This window comes from Schistocerca piceifrons, chromosome 3 (assembly GCF_021461385.2).
Source record: "Schistocerca piceifrons isolate TAMUIC-IGC-003096 chromosome 3, iqSchPice1.1, whole genome shotgun sequence".
Taxonomy (NCBI): domain Eukaryota; kingdom Metazoa; phylum Arthropoda; class Insecta; order Orthoptera; family Acrididae; genus Schistocerca; species Schistocerca piceifrons.
In genome coordinates, this window is record NC_060140.1 from 941,848,246 (window position 1) to 941,865,310 (window position 17,065).

General features: G+C 40.0%; 1 protein-coding gene across 1 annotated transcript in view; it reads right to left on the bottom strand.

Annotated features, from left to right (window-relative positions):
* Positions 1-648: 648 nt before the first annotated feature.
* The window catches only part of LOC124789814 (epsilon-sarcoglycan), a 101,738-nt gene continuing 85,321 nt past the window's right edge, over positions 649-17,065 (bottom strand). Inside the window, exons 9-10 of the mRNA XM_047257295.1 lie at positions 6,211-6,273; positions 649-2,673 (exon numbers count right to left, since the gene is read on the bottom strand). Coding sequence (XP_047113251.1) covers positions 2,649-2,673; positions 6,211-6,273 — 88 coding nt within the window. The 3' untranslated portion in view covers positions 649-2,648. The remainder of the gene's footprint in view (positions 2,674-6,210; positions 6,274-17,065) is intronic.

Below are 17,065 nucleotides of genomic sequence, written 5' to 3' on the forward strand. Positions count from 1 at the left end.
TGTACAATGTTTGATTCTCGTGCAATAAATAATTGAAAGTGTTCCCAGACTTTATATACATTCTGTATGTAGTTCTGTATAACAATATGCTTACTTTTCACATTGTTCAATGCTTTACTTGCATTTAAAGAAAGGAAGGAAGATTCTGGTTTAACATCCTGTCGACAAAGAGGTGGTTGGAGATGGAGCACAAGCTTGAATTGTGTCACTGATGAAGAAGGAAATTGATTGTGTACTTTCAAAGGAACTGTCCTGACATCTGCCTGGAGCAATTAAGGGAAATCATAAAAAACCTGAATTGAGATGGTCGGATGCAGATTTGAACCATCATCCTCTCGAATATGAGTCCAGTGTACTAAACTTGGCATTTAAGATGTTCCCTATACAAAATAAGCTTTGTGTATCAGAGCACCATTTTATAATGCTCTGACCATTCTACATGACGAATATGTAGATATGAGCAAATAACATTCACCAAACCATCCATTATTATGAAAGAAAGTAGTCATTATGATGGTCCAATGAGGTGAATTTTATTCATTAGGGGTCCGCAGAGTCAACTGGCAGTTATAATAATTGAGAAAAAAAGAAACAACTTTTTTTGGTATGAAACTTTTATTATCAAGGTACAGACTGTTAAAAACTACTTACGTATAACACAAGTGACAGTAACATTACCTGTCTATCACAAGAATTAAAATAATAATAAAAATACTAGATTGTATACATTAAACTGAATTTAACATTATAACTAATCAAAGAATACTCACTATAAAAAAATGCAAAGATAAGCATGTGGGATTAGCTTTGACAAGTATTTTTTCATGTGAAGATAGAGTGTGGAAGAACTGATAGTTGGTAGACAGGCACACTAAAGAATGTAGAAGCTGCTAATTATAGTCTCTACCACACACTGAAGGTTCTGAACTTAACTGCCAAATCTCTGTTTCTTGAGAATGTCTCTTGAGGTGATACAGTAAAGCATGTGTGTGTCTTGGTATTCATATATTTATCAATATCAAAATTAATGCTCATTTTCTGCTTATTTACCTAATGCTCAAACATTTTATTTCTTTTGCTGTAGGAATATTTGGAGAACTATTTCCATCACGAAACAAACTTATTCTGAATGAAACATTTTTGAAAAATATGCTTATTATTCTATGCAGAATATTGCCAAATCAGTTACCTTATGAATATAGTTATACATATCTACATACTTGTAACATATGCTGCGGCAAGTTCACTGCCCATCACAGTAAAATATCTTGTCTGCGAATATTGGTACAAATGCTTTGTTTTAATGCTTTCTTACAATTATGACTATGCTACAAAGCCCAACACTATACAAGTAATGTACATGGTGATACAGGGTGTCGAGGGTAACAGATTTATGCATGCAGGATAAAAATAGTTTCATGTAACTGATGTACATGTTTTCCTTTTTTTGCTTCACTGTTTTACATCAATAAATTACATCTATTTCTTAGTCTATCAACCAATATTTTTTTTCCATCACAATCTTCAGATCAAAGAATAACTTCAAAGCAATATAATTTTTGCAAAGCCAATAATAATAAGACCAAATAAGTTTATTCAAGTATTGTATGAATTCCTATGTTAAGGTGTATGTTTACTGGGCTGTGCTCTACAAATCGCACTGTGGTATTCTCTGCAGGGTTCACGAGCTGACTATCACAAAGTGCACCAGTATTGTCAAGGACAATGTAATCAGCATGTGTGGCTGGTATGGGTGACAACACAGATAAGTTCAGCGAAGTGAATGACACAACACCAATCCAAACAATGGCAGTTACAATGGGCACAGGCATTTAGTAGCAAGTGCAGTGGATGATGGAACACACTTGTCTAAAATTATGTAGAAAATTTTTAACCTTAAATAGCTAGACTACTTCAATGTAATAACATGGAAGAAACAAACATGTAAGTTTTTATAATTATTTTAGATAGCAACAAAGCTTTCAGCTTCAAAATTTGAGAAAGAACTATTATTTTTGTGTGCAATATAGAAGAAGATAGATTGATACTTACCGTAAAGATGACGCGTTAAGTTGCAGGCAGGCACAATTAAAAGGCACTTACACAAAGCTTTCACACACAGCCTTCATCAGCAAAAGAGAAACACACACCATTCATTCACACAAGTGAGCATGTCACATGCACACATGACTGCCAACTCCACATTCTGGCCTGAGCTACCGATGCTGGCGGTCACGTGTGCGTGAGGTGAATGAATGATGTGTGTTTTGCTTTTGCTGATGAAGGATGTGTCCAAAAGGTTTGTGTAAATGTCTTTTAATTGTGTCTGTCTTTAGTTTTCTGTGTCATTTTTATGGTAGGTAGCAATCTATCTTTTCTTACATTGTTGACATTGCTACCTGGAGTCCCATTGTTTTATTATTTCTGGCTCATTACTTGCATGATGAATATGCACATCATTCAAATATATTGTTTGCTGCAACCACTGCACAAGATAATTTTGAATTGCAAGAGCAAATTAATAGTCTTTTGAATGCCTCACATCACACATCAGGAAAATCACTTTTCTTGTTGCTCAGCAAACTCTGGTAGCAGTAATCCTGTTTTCCACAGATTTAACAATACCACATTTTGTATTTGTCCGGAAGTCAGAAATCCACATGATCTGATGTGCTGAAACGAGCCAAAATATAACACCTGTAAATATTTTAGCACATAAGTAAAAACAGTTAAATGTCTAATGCAACTAATAAATAAAAGCAAACTAATGTAAACATGGCTTAAGGAATCATGAACTGAATGTAAGATGAAATTGTAAAACTTTCCATAATACTTAAGTTGTTCATGAAGCCTGTAGTTATGTGCTTCAAGCTTCTTACATTATAGTATGTTACAATAGCAAGACATCTGATACATTACACATCACCAATCCATAAATAAGAAAACTGACAGTATACGAGATGGTCAGAAACAGTGTGAAAAGCTTGTAAGAGCATTGCAGGATATGTTGTGCTGAGAAATAATTTTTCAGAAAAAAAATCAGTACTTTGCACCATTTCTAAGTTAACTAGCACTGAAGTTAAATAGTCAGGCCAGTATACTCCACACGGAATGACATCCACCCAGAAAAACATCATGGCTTCTTTGGTTTCCGATCTTTACTTAGCTTGACCCTGTGACTTTTTCTCCTCAGATTGTCAAAGTTTTGTCTGGAAAACGTTTGCAAAAGTGTCCAAGATTATCTGCATTAAAAACATCATCCAGTTTGTAATTTTGAAGGAGCCTCTGCAATTCTAACTTCAACTCATTACAAATTTTGTTATCTAAACTGTCACTTTCCCCACACACTTTTCAGAAAACAATACTTCCTGAAATTTTCAAATTGTCCATTTCTCAGACGTAACGTATTGTATCCCAAAACTACCACAAAATAATCTCCTTAAAAATAAGTCCACCCAATGTTCACATTATTGTTCCTTTGTTGTAGAAACCACTGCACTAAGCACTCTCCTAAACTTGAAAACTCAGCCTTTCATTGTTGTTTCTGATCTGCCCCTACATCCATGGTTATCATGCCATCTTCATTCTTGATTACTGTCGACAGTGTGCTTGCTGAATCCCAAGTTCTTCAGCTATGTTTTTCTTTTTCTTCACTCCTGCTTTCACTTCGTCAATTTTTTGTTTTTCACTGGTTGTTAGACATTTCTGCTTACAGCCCATGGCTGACACTTACAGCTCATACTCAATCAAAACATGTTGTTGTTGTTGTTGTTGTTGTGGTCTTCAGTCCTGAGACTGGTTTGATGCAGCTCTCCATGCTATTCTATCCTGTGCAAGCTTCTTCATCTCCCAGTACCTACTGCAACCTACATCCTTCTGAATCTGCTTAGTGTATTCATCTCTTGGTCTCCCTCTACGATTTTTACCCTCCACGCTGACCTCCAATAGTAAATTGGTGATCCCTTGATGCCTCAGAACATGTCCTACCAACCGATCCCTTCTTCTAGTCAAGTTGTGCCACAAACTTCTCTTCTCCCCAATCCTATTCAATACCTCCTCATTAGTTATGTGATCTACCCATCTAACCTTCAGCATTCTTCTGTAGCACCACATTTCGAAAGCTTCTATTCTCTTCTTGTCCAAATTATTTATCGTCCACGTTTCGCTTCCATACATGGCTACACTCCATACAAATACTTTCAGAAACGACTTCCTGACACTTAAATCTATACTCGATGTTAACAAATTTCTCTTCTTCAGAAACGCTTTCCTTGCCATTGCTAGTCTACACTTTATATCCTCTCTACTTTGATCATTGTCAGTTATTTTGCTCCCTAAATATCAAAACTCCTTTACTACTTTAAGTGTCTCATTTCCTAATCTAATTCCATCAGCATCACCCGACTTAATTCGAAACATACATTGCCTAAAATCACGCCTGCTAGGACGATGTGGGAGCTGCAATGCGATGCAAATCTCACAGATGCACTGATGTAGGGAGGGGAGGGACTAGGATTTCCCTATTTATGTGCACTTCAATATTCAGAGGTACCATATAAAAGATTTTGATATATAGAAGTGACTTTGATATAAAGAGTTTTTGTCCACTGGTAAAATCTGTACCTCTCAAGCCTTCCAAAAACGCTTATATATTGGCAGGTTTTCTTCGAAATATCACAGTTTTGGGCTTCCAAAGGAGGGGGGGGGGGGGGAGAGAAAAGTCAATACAGACAGGTCTACGATGTATTGAGGTTTGAATGTACTAGAGGGAGCCGTGGAGGGCAAAAAATTTAGGGAAAGATAGAGATTAGAATGTAAACAACAAAAAATTGACAGTGTTGGGAATACATGCTGCTGTGAGATGGAGGGCCTGCCACATGAAAACATATTTTGGGAGGACATAACAAATAAAGTTGTTTAGATCCACACAATGTTGGCAACTCAGTTTGCAAACGATTTCTACCGAAACACCTATGGATCAACCTACGTAACCAACAGGAAATAGTAGCATCTCATGGCGTTATTATACACTATGTGTTACCCTCAGTTGTGCTCACATATAAGTAGTTTGGTTATGATGAGTGATGGTGAGTAAATAAGCTAATGTATTTGCTGTCACATCACCAGCCATGATGTGTCTGCTTAAGCTCTCCCCCGCCCAAGCTGTTCCAATGCACAACGTGTTGGGATGGACAGCTTCACTGCCGAGTAGCGTGTACGGAAGGGCACGGGCAGGTACACGCATCTACGCATCACGCTACTGCAGTAGCTATACATTATACAATTACAACTAATTAGTAATTACAACTATTAGCATGGAAGTATGCATCAGAGACTCTGAAGATTGTATAAGCATTGTATTTGTTACTTTGTATCATATCACATAGCACATATCAACCAATAAAAGCATTTTCAAAAATGTGACACAGATCAAAAGTCATAGAGTAAACAGATTTTTCGAAGAGTAAATATTTTCCCCAATTCATGTTATATTCTTCAAATATCATGTACTACAAATATTCAAGTATCATGTACTACATACTTTCTAAAGTAGCCTATGTTCTTCCTCATGGTTAGCCTATGTTCTTCCTCATGGTTCAGGCTATCTCTGTAGCAAACTTAAGTGAAATCGGTTCTGCAGGTTGGTCTTAAAAACGTAACAGTATCAGTATGGATAAAACTTTCAATTGTGATATCTTCTCTTTCTGTGATCTGATTTTGATTAAATAAAGCCTATATGTTGCCTCACATTATGCTAAACTTACCTGTGGAAACAGTAGGAAAGAGATTAGTGTGATAAAACAGACAGACATACAGATAAGGCAGTTTTCAATAGAACTTTCAATCACAATTTTTTTCAAAGATTCGATTTTGATGAAATGAAGCCTATATGGTGCCCCAAGCTATCCGCACGTTACCTGCAAAAACTCCATGAAAATTCATCTGGTAGTTTTGAAGAAGGATTTTCAAACAGACAGACATGACAGCTCTACAGATTTATTATTAATACAGAACAGATAAGCTAAACAGTGATGACGGTATCATATTTTAGTCTACAAATAGTACTCCAACTTCTTTTACTAAATTGGACTTATTATTGAAATGGAGCCTAATAATATGACCAGCAGCTATCTAAAAATAACCTCCTTCAATTCACATCTTTTAGACTATGTAATCAATTATATGGTCAGAAAGAAACAACATACTTACCTCTGTGAAAATCCTGAATATGGTGGAGGATTGGGTCTGTAGCAGGAATTTTCACCCACAGTCCTGTAATCAAAAACATTAATATCTATGGAATGATTTAGAATCAAACTGATGTCACTTTATCCTGAGAGTTATACATAATATAGTTTCATCCCATGCAGAACAATGAATATACAACATACAATGATAATATACAATAATAAATACATAATATACACTCCTGGAAATGGAAAAAAGAACACATTGACACCGGTGTGTCAGACCCACCATACTTGCTCCGGACACTGCGAGAGGGCTGTACAAGCAATGATCACACGCACAGCACAGCGGAAACACCAGGAACCGCAGTGTTGGCCGTCGAATGGCGCTAGCTGCGCAGCATTTGTGCACCGCCGCCGTCAGTGTCAGCCAGTTTGCCGTGGCATACGGAGCTCCATCGCAGTCTTTAACACTGGTAGCATGCCGCGACAGCGTGGACGTGAACCGTATGTGCAGTTGACGGACTTTGAGCGAGGGCGTATAGTGGGCATGCGGGAGGCCGGGTGGACGTACCGCCGAATTGCTCAACACGTGGGGCGTGAGGTCTCCACAGTACATCGATGTTGTCGCCAGTGGTCGGCGGAAGGTACACGTGCCCGTCGACCTGGGACCGGACCGCAGCGACGCACGGATGCAAGCCAAGACCGTAGGATCCTACGCACTGCCGTAGGGGACCGCACCGCCACTTCCCAGCAAATTAGGGACACTGTTGCTCCTGGGGTATCGGCGAGGACCATTCGCAACCATCTCCATGAAGCTGGGCTACGGTCCCACACACCTTTAGGCCGTCTTCCGCTCACGCCCCAACATCGTGCAGCCCGCCTCCAGTGGTGTCGCGACAGGCGTGAATGGAGGGACGAATGGAGACGTGTCGTCTTCAGCGATGAGAGTCGCTTCTGCCTTGGTGCCAATGATGGTTGTATGCGTGTTTGGCGCCGTGCAGGTGAGCGCCACAATCAGGACTGCATACGACTGAGGCACACAGTGCCAACACCCGGCATCATGGTGTGGGGAGCGATCTCCTACACTGGCCGTACACCACTGGAGATCGTCGAGGGGACACTGAATAGTGCACAGTACATCCAAACCGTCATCGAACCCATCGTTCTACCATTCCTAGACCGGCAAGGGAACTTGCTGTTCCAACAGGACAATGCACGTCCGCATGTATCCCGTGCCACCCAACGTGCTCTAGAAGGTGTAAGTCAACTACCCTGGCCAGCAAGATCTCCGGATCTGTCCCCCATTGAGCATGTTTGGGACTAGATGAAGCGTCGTCTCACGCGGTCTGCACGTCCAGCACGAACGCTGGTCCAACTGAGGCGCCAGGTGGAAATGGCATGGCAAGCCGTTCCACAGGACTACATCCAGCATCTCTACGATCGTCTCCATGGGAGAATAGCAGCCTGCATTGCTGCGAAAGGTGGATATACACTGTACTAGTGCCGACATTGTGCATGCTCTGTTGCCTGTGTCTATGTGCCTGTGGTTCTGTCAGTGTGATCATGTGATGTATCTGACCCCAGGAATGTGTCAATAAAGTTTCCCCTTCCTGGGACAATGAATTCACGGTGTTCTTATTTCAATTTCCAGGAGTGTACAATATACAATGAAGCAATGAATATACAACAAAGACCGGGTTTCCCATTTCTGTATGGTAAAGAATAGTATTACGCAAAATATGTACAGAAAAGTATGTACCCACAAGGTAGCGCCAGGTCAAAAACAGAGAGAGATAAAGTACAAACACGAAACTTTAAAATGGAGAAAGAGCAGGTGTTACTATATTGAGTGGATGACTGGATGAGAATACAAAAAACAAAACAAAGAAACTGTCAAAGAAATGAAAGCAAGTTAGTTAGTGACATGTTCCATAGCTCACTTGCACAACATATTGCAATGACTTGAACTGGGCAATATGTCAATAAACAAGGTTTTTTTTTTATTTGTGCTTAAATATGACAACATGTTGACATTACATGTGAGTTTACATGATCGAAACAGAAATAAAGTTTAACAATAGAGTAAGTATGTGATACTTTAGCACTAAATAAGCTACAAGTTTCTAAATAAAAATTATTCTATGGGTAGCAGTAGCTGACCAATATACGAATACTTAGCTTATTTTAAAAGTGACCCAAGATACTGATAGCATTTATCTTTTGTGTCTGAGCTAAAATCCATTTTAATGCAGAGTAATGAAAGCATTTTTTCATTTAGTATTGTAATTATTCATATCTTTATTACTTTTGAAGTCTAATGGACTGTTAACAACATATTTCACAAGAGATAATATGTGTTATGATACTGTAGCTAAAATACCTAACTCTATCAACAGTCGTCTTCATGATGAAAGTGGATGAGCGACATATGGTATTCTTACAGCACACTTTTGTACAAATAAAAACTTTCTTAATTCCACACGGCATTTTTTGAATAAAAACAAGCAAAGTATGTTAACTTATTGATTTATGTTGCCTCAGTGCTTGCAATGGCAATCAATTAAAAAGACAAAAATTACAAGGATGGTCATAAGACCACACAGCTCAGAAGCACAGGAGAATGAGTTAAGGAATGAGATTAAACAAATACAATATGCATAGCAAGTTCATCACATTTTGTTTGAAATATTTCCTGTTTAGAGCAAGAAGAGCTACAAACTTACGGGCTTTCATCTCAGTGCCATCAGTGTGTCAGCATAGCAGAGTGATTCAACACTGTACTAAACTATACCAATTTTGGAGAAAGATACACTTGCAATGAGTGGGCTCTGTGTGGCATGATACAAAGTACCACTCGATGTTGAGCCTGATGGAGACATATGACACGTTGATAACTGTCAGGATGTCACAGCTGTGTGATTTGCTTTCTGTTTACCACATACCCCAGTTCTTTCATTCAATCACCTTCTTCCTGACAAATAAATCTAGGTAAGGCAGCCCCCATTTCAATATCCACTGAAAAGTGAATATTCTGATGGAAGGTGTTAGGAAGTTACACAAGACGTAAAAGTTATCTCTGCTATAAAAGGGTATCATCTACATGAACAAAGAAGCAAGAAGGTTTCAATGGTACAGGCACAAAGGTTTGTTTTTCAAAACTCATAATAAAAGGATTAAGTTTGAATAATGCTCTATTTTAATATCTGTTCAGCTTCCAGTTCACAGTCTCTATTATGACCACCAACATATATCTTTAAAAAGGGCTGAAGTGATTTAATTGTCAACTTACAGCAAAGTATTTTATTACTTCATGTCATAAAGAAAATTACTCTTTCCATTTGATTAGCAATGTAATTAACCATTCTGTTTCACCTTCTGTCATCAAAGGCTCCTTCAAGCAGCAGTGGAGGACAGAGGATTCCTCATAGCTACACTATCGGCCAATTCAAACAACTTGTCATTCAATAAAAAGTTTGTGGAGATTAAATTAGGCTGAAATAAACTGATCAGTCAAACAGAAATTCAATTAGCCGCAATGACTGTCAGCAGAACACGAATAAAAAAGGAGGCAATATCCAACTTTACTAAAGTATCACACCCAATGAGAGATAAAGTGAGCAACTTGTGTAAAAAAAAAAAAAAAAAAAAAAAAAGGTCACAACTACTGAACAAGTTTTAAATGCCATGGCCCTCTATAAAGCCAGGTTGGATACTGAGAGAGCAAAAGATGGAGGAAATCACAGATTTCAATGTGAAACTTGAATCAAGTTAATGTCTAGGAATTTGTACACTTTTCAAAGAGAAGATGATTGCTTGGAAGAAATTATTCTCTGCTGGCAGAATAATGATGAACAAAGAGATCTCCATTGGAAATTATATAATAGAAAATTATTTAGGAAGTCTAGGCACTGTGAATGACAATGGCTGCTACTACGAAAGCACAGGGTACCATATTCATGTAGGTTATGACCATTTTGGAGCACAGAAGTGCACAATGCATCTGAGAAAAATATTGTTATCACTGAAGTCATTCCCAATTGATGGAATAAATACGTATCACAAATTCAGTTATGTTGGCACATCCAACTACTGGGAAGATAAAGGTAATACAAAGGAACATTTATAATGGGCAAAGGACTTAGCAGAAAGGGTAACAACTGGGACTGCATCATTTCCACATGATTTTCTGACACACTGACAGTCAACTTTGACTGCTGAGGACTGATGGATAGAAGAAGAGGAATTTTGATGAATTGCTATACCAAATATGTCAATAAGCCGAAAATCTTATGGGGCTTTTGTGGATCAAAATTACCCTCCCCACATTGCACAGAAACAGAGATATCATGCCTTGTGTCCCAGTCCTCTTCCATCCTCTACATACTCCCCTCATGACTTAGCACCATCACGAACTGGAGCAAATGAATCATGTTCTCTGTCAGGGTTTTGACAACCTCTTGTCATGCTCTGATATAAAAATGTCCTCCCCACCCTTCCCATAGTGGTATTATACTGCATACTCGATGTATGGAATATTGTTCTCCAGCCCCATTCCACCCCTGCTCTTAACCCCTGCCCCATGGCTCATATCCCAGTAAAGGACTTAGATGCAAGATCTGTCTCATACATTCTCCTGCTACCACCTACTCCAGTACTGTCGCATGCATTTCCTATGGTTCTTACCACATCAGAAACAGGGCCAACTGTGAAAGCAGTCATGCTGTCAACCAATGTAGCTGCATCCACTGGGTAGTACTCTACGTGGGCACAACCACTAAAAAGCTGTTTGTCCCACATTCCTACAACCCCCCCCCCCCCCCCCCCACATAAACATACACACAAACACACACATACACATACACACAAACACACACACACATGCACACGCGCAAGCGCGCGTGCAAACACACACACGCGTGTGCGCCCGCACACGCGCACACACACACACACACACACACACACACACACACACACACACACAGAGCTACTGTTTCTTGGCACCAAGGCCCAACTGCTTTTGTTCTTTACACAGACATTAGGGTTTACTATATTTGTGTAACTGCAGATATCTAAAAATATCTCTGACAATGTAATGTAATTGGATATATAAAAAATCTACTCACCAAGCGGCAGTAGAACATGCACACAAAAATGGTATAATTATGCAAGCTTTTGGAGCCAGTGGTTTCTTCTTCCGCCAGAAGCGTTGAAGGCGAAGGAAAAGGGGAGAGCGAAAAGGACTGGAGGGTCTATGAAAAAAGGGTATATTTCAGAAAAGTCACCCAGAATTATGGGTAGAATGGGAGAATGGGATGAGAAGAAAAGACTGATTGTTGGGGACTGCACTGGACAAGAACTGAGAACCTGAGAGCTGAGAGCTTAAAGGTGGTAGACATTACTGCCAAAATATTGTGCACAAGTTAATAAGGGTGAAACTGGGGTAGGAGGGGGATGTTGAAAAATAGACAGGTAAGAAAATGAAAGATATAGACAACTAAAACAGAGTGAAGAAAGAAGTAATTACTGTGAAGACGTACTGAGGTGGAAGAAATTTATGTAAATTAGGGACAAGTGGATGGCGAGAACCAAGGACATGTTGTAGTCCTATTTCCCACCTGTGGAGTTCTGAAACACTGGTGTCTGGGGAAAAAATCCAGTTGGCATGTGTGGTAAAACAGGCACCAAGGTCATGACTGTCATGTTGTAGAGCATACTCCGCAACAGGATATTGAGTGCTAGTATACACCCTATGCCCAATCATCCTAATTGATAATTTGGTCATGCCGATGTAAAAGGCCAAACAGTGTTTACATAATAGCTGGTATGTAACGGGTTGTTTCATAGGTGGCTTCCCCTTTGATAGTATATGTTTTGCCAGTTACAGGGCTGTTGTAGGTGTGCTAGGAGGGTATATAGGGCAAGTCTTGCAATGGGGATGGGGTCACAGGGGTAGCAGCCATAAAGTAGGGAGATGCGTGCAGAAGGAGCATAGGGTCTGACAAGGATTTTGTGGACATTGGGAGGGTGACAGAAAGTTATTCCAGGTGCAGCAGGCAAAATCTAAGACACAATAGATCTCATTCCTTGGCCCGGAAAATCTGCTTTTGAACTAAAAATATCTCGTATTATATACATCTGTAGGCCTAAATTACCACTGCCCAAAAATTAACAAGTTTCCATCTAACTGCATGTTATTTGCCTTGTCCCTTGAAAATTGTACACTCAGTGCATTTTATAACTTAATTGTGTATTTTGACTGTAATGTATAAAAATGTTTCCTGTTAATTAGTACAAATTCATACTGTTTGTCAACAATTATGAGGATGAAGAGTTTGAACTGCCACAGGAGAGTGGTTCTGGGGTGCTGTGCAGCTATTGTGATAAATGGCTTCATGAGGGAAAAGGGGGAGGGGGGACAGTGGTTTGGCAAAGGGTGAGCTAAATTAGAGTTTTCTATAGTATTGTCGCCCCCCCTGCCCAGGGATGTCCTCTGCCCTTTTCCAATCTTTTGGAATGCTACGCTCTTCTACAGACCTATGGTACACCGCTGCAAGAAGGGGGGCAAGTTCTTTCATGTACTCTGTGTAAAATGGATCTGGTACCCCATCAGGTCCACCGACCTTTCCTCTTTTGAGCGATTTTAATTGTTTTTCTATCCCTCTGTAATCTATTTTGATATCTACCATTTTGTCATCTGTGTGACAATCTAGAGTAGGAACTACAGTGCAGTCTTCCTCTGTGAAACAGCTTTGGAAAAAGACATTTAGTATTTCGGCCTTTAGTCTGTCATCCTTTGTTCCAGTACCATTTTGGTCACAGGGTGTCTGGACATTTTGTTTTGATCCCCCTACCACTTTGAGATAAGACCAAAATATCTTAGGATTTTCTGCCAAGTCAGTACATAGAACTTTACTTTCGAATTCGTTGAACGCCACTCGCTTAGCCCTCTTCACACTACATTTCGCTTCGCGTAATTTTTGTTTGTCTGCAAGGCTTTGGCTATGTTTATGTTTGCTGTGAAGTTCCCTTTGCTTCTGTAGCAGTTTCTAACCTGGTTGTTGTACCACGGTGGCTCTTTTCCATCTCTTATGATCTTGCTTGGCACATACTCATCTAATGCATACTGTACGATGGTTTTGAACTTAGTCCACTGATTGAACTTTGTCCACTGTTCTTGACAATCTTTGGCACAACTGACACCCCACAGACACTTCAACCCTTCCCTAAGGAGATTGTGGGCCAGCAACCCCACTGAAAATGGTTGCATCCCTTTGGAGCGCAGTGTGACCACAATTTTTGCTCCAGTGTACAATGTGGCACTGCAAGAGACGATTCAAAACCATTTGACAAAATCTGAATGCAATCAGAATTAGTTACACTTTTTTACTCCTCCTATTTTGCACTTTCCTATGAGTGATCATGGAAGGGCATGAATAAAATGGAAAGAGTCTCTCTAAGACTCCCCATTTCAGCAACAACACCCCTGGTGCCATTTGCTCATGTTTGTTGACCACTTTAAAAATGTACCTGTACAGAGAAAACAAATGAGAGAGTCCTGGCTGCCTGCAAGTAGGCATACCAGTATGGAGAGGTACAAAGTAATTGCTTACCCACAGGCTCCTAGGACTCTCGTCACAGGTTTACTCTGTATCAGTACATTTTCAAAATGCTCAATAAATGTGGGTGGGAGGCACTGAGGGTGTTGCCAAACTGGAGTGTTACAGGGGCCCTTTGCCATTTTATTCACATATCTGCCAATGTCACACCCCTCCATGATAATGCAACATGAGGGCGCAAAACAGGAGGGTTGCAAAGCATAAACACCCTTTGCTGATTCAGATGGGGTTCAAATTTTGTCTAATGGTTTTTAATGGTCTCCTGTGGTTCCACGCTGTGCACCAAAGAAAAAATTGTGGTCATACTGCACACCTAAGGGTTTGGTGGGGTTGTTGGCCCACGACGTCTTTAGAGAAGGTTTGAAGTGTCTGCTGGGTGTCAAAGATTCTCAAGAACATCTTTCAGTTGCTCATCGCACTGTGAACTGTCATTTTTGACCACAAAATGTTTGCGAATCAATGCCTCAATGGAAAACATGGTTTCATTGATGCCCTTTATTTCACCTGAGGCCTTTTCATTTTGATTCTGAGTGGCAGCGTGTTTGGATTGTTTTCCTTGGCCACATATAAGAAAACAATGTGCTTTCAATGCTGGGTGTTGTGAAGGAATCAAAAGAAGAGATAAAATGTGGGTAAGAGGGGATGTGACAACCTTTCCATTGTGTGACATGTCCATAGTGCTCTTGGGAAGAAATGTGGTGAAATTCAGTGCAAACGTGACATCATTGGCCCACCTTACACCTCACATGAAATCCGGCACTCTGGTCTTTTTCTGCATTTGTTGACATCTTGATGTCTGAAGCGTTGAAGGTTGCAGGCACCTTTGAGCCAAATTTCAAATTTGTACATAACAATGGGAAATAATTCAGGGATTCCAAAAAACGTCATCCTTTAAATCTGTTGTCAAGTGCAGATCTGAACACATCCTTAATGACAGTCTTACTGTTTCCAAGGAAAGCAGTTCATAAAAAGTTTGGTCAATTTGAACTACATACAGTTTTCAAAAGAAATAATCAATGTTATCAATGCCTAAAAATAAATATTTAAGTGATTATGATCAAGCAAATAGTAATATAATTAAATGTTGTTCAGCTGAGTTCTGTAATATACTAAGTTACCTGTATAATGAATCTTTTTATAGCAGTGAATATAAATTATAATAGCTGTGACCCAGTCACTTGTGTAACATTTCTTTATTTGCATGAACTAATTTTTAAGTGTTTTCAGCTCATTTTCAAATGTGGCAGCAAAAGTTTACATATTCATGCCTGCAGCATGTTGCTGTGAGATGGAGGTTGCTTCATGCTTCAGTATGGCAAGTATTTGTCTTCGCATCCAACCGGCAGCTTCCATTGCCTTTGCCTATCAGGCACTGAATCGACTACTATATACTATTATAATTATTATTATTTGTTACTATACACAGTGATTGTTGCTGGTAACCATCCAGCATTCATGCTAAACTGCTGCATGAAGCAATCTCCGGTGCCAAGCACCACATGACATGTGGTTTTATTGGAACAAAAAAAATACAAAAGTTCAAAAATTGTCCGACAGATGGCGCTTCATCTGATCAGAATAGCAATAAGCTTCTCCATGTGTCATCTGAAGATGAGCCTGAAAAGGCTTAGGATTTCTTTAAAATTAGGTATAGGGTCCCTAATTCTCAGTTTAGGAAAGTTGGAAACGGAATATGAATTGTTAAGAAGGGAAATACAGACATCTCTGTTGAGAAACCAAAACTTTTCTCCTCCACCCATCTCTCCAGCCTTCTAAGGATGAGTTTCACATTAGTCTTATAAATATTTCCAGGACAACTTTTATTTTACCCATCCTGTAGTTTCTGAAGGCACATATTTTAATCGAAATATACCACGTGATCAAAAAGTCAGTATAAATTTGAAAACTAAATAAATCACGGAATAATGTAGATAGAGAGGTACAAATTGACACACATGCTTGGAATGGCATGTGGTTTTATTGGAACCAAAAAAATACAAAAGTTCAAAAATTGTCCGACAGATGGTGCTTCATCTGATCAGAATAGCAATAATTAGCATAACAAGTAAGACAAAGCAAAGATGATGTTCTTTACAGGAAATGCTCAATATGTCCACCATCATTCCCCAACAATAGCTGTAGTCAAGGAATAATGTTGTGAACAGCACTGTAAAGCATGTCCGGAGTTATGGTGAGGCATTGGCATCGCATGTTGTCTTTCAGCATCCATAGAGATGTCAGTCGATCACGATACACTTGCGACTTCAGGTAACCCCAGAGCCAATAATCGCACGGGCTGAGGTCTGGGGACCTGGGAGGCCAAGCATGATGAAAGGGGCGGCTGAGCACACAATCATCACCAAATGACGCGCACAAGAGATCTTTCACGTGTCTAGCAATATGGGGTGGAGAGCCATCCTCCATAAACATCGTACGTTCCAGCTGGTGTTTATCAGCCAGGCTGAAGATGATGCAATTCTGTAACATATTGGCGTACCTCTCACCTGTCACGGTAGCAGTTACAAAACCAGAATCACGCATTTCCTCAAAGAGAAAAGGCCCGATAACAGTAGATGTGGTAAATCCAACCCATACCGTGACTTTCTCATCATGCAATGGAGTTTCCATGACAATTCTAGGATTTTCGGTGGCCAAAATTCTGCAGTTGTGGGCGTTGACAGACCCTCGGAGCATGAAATGAGCCTCATCGGTCCACAACAAGTTACTCAACCAATCGTCATCTTCCGCCATCTTTTGAAACGTCCATACCGCAAATGCCCTCTGCTTCACTAAATTGTCAGGTAACAGTTCATGATGCTGATGGATTTTGTACGGATAGCATTGGAGGGTATGCCTAAGTGCCAACCAAACAGTAGTGTATGGAATGCCGGTGCGACGTGTGACTGCACGAGTGCTGACTTCCCCATACATAGACGAACCCGCTACAGTCTCCATTTCTTCCTGAACTGTCTCAGCAGCATTACACCTTGTGCTCGGTTGGCCACTTCGGGGTCTATCGTCTAAACAACCCGTGGCTTTGAACTTCGAAATCATTCTCGCCACACCTGCATTTGTCAACGGACATTTACCCGTTCAAATCCTCTTTCTATGGTGATAGGATCCACTAAAAGCGCCTTTTCAGGTAACGTCAACACGCTGCGACTGCTGGTGCATCTGATTCTCTCTCTCATTACAGCTCCTTTTATACACGATTGTCGGGCATAGTCACTGACGTTTTGCTGTCCAGCGCCATCTGTT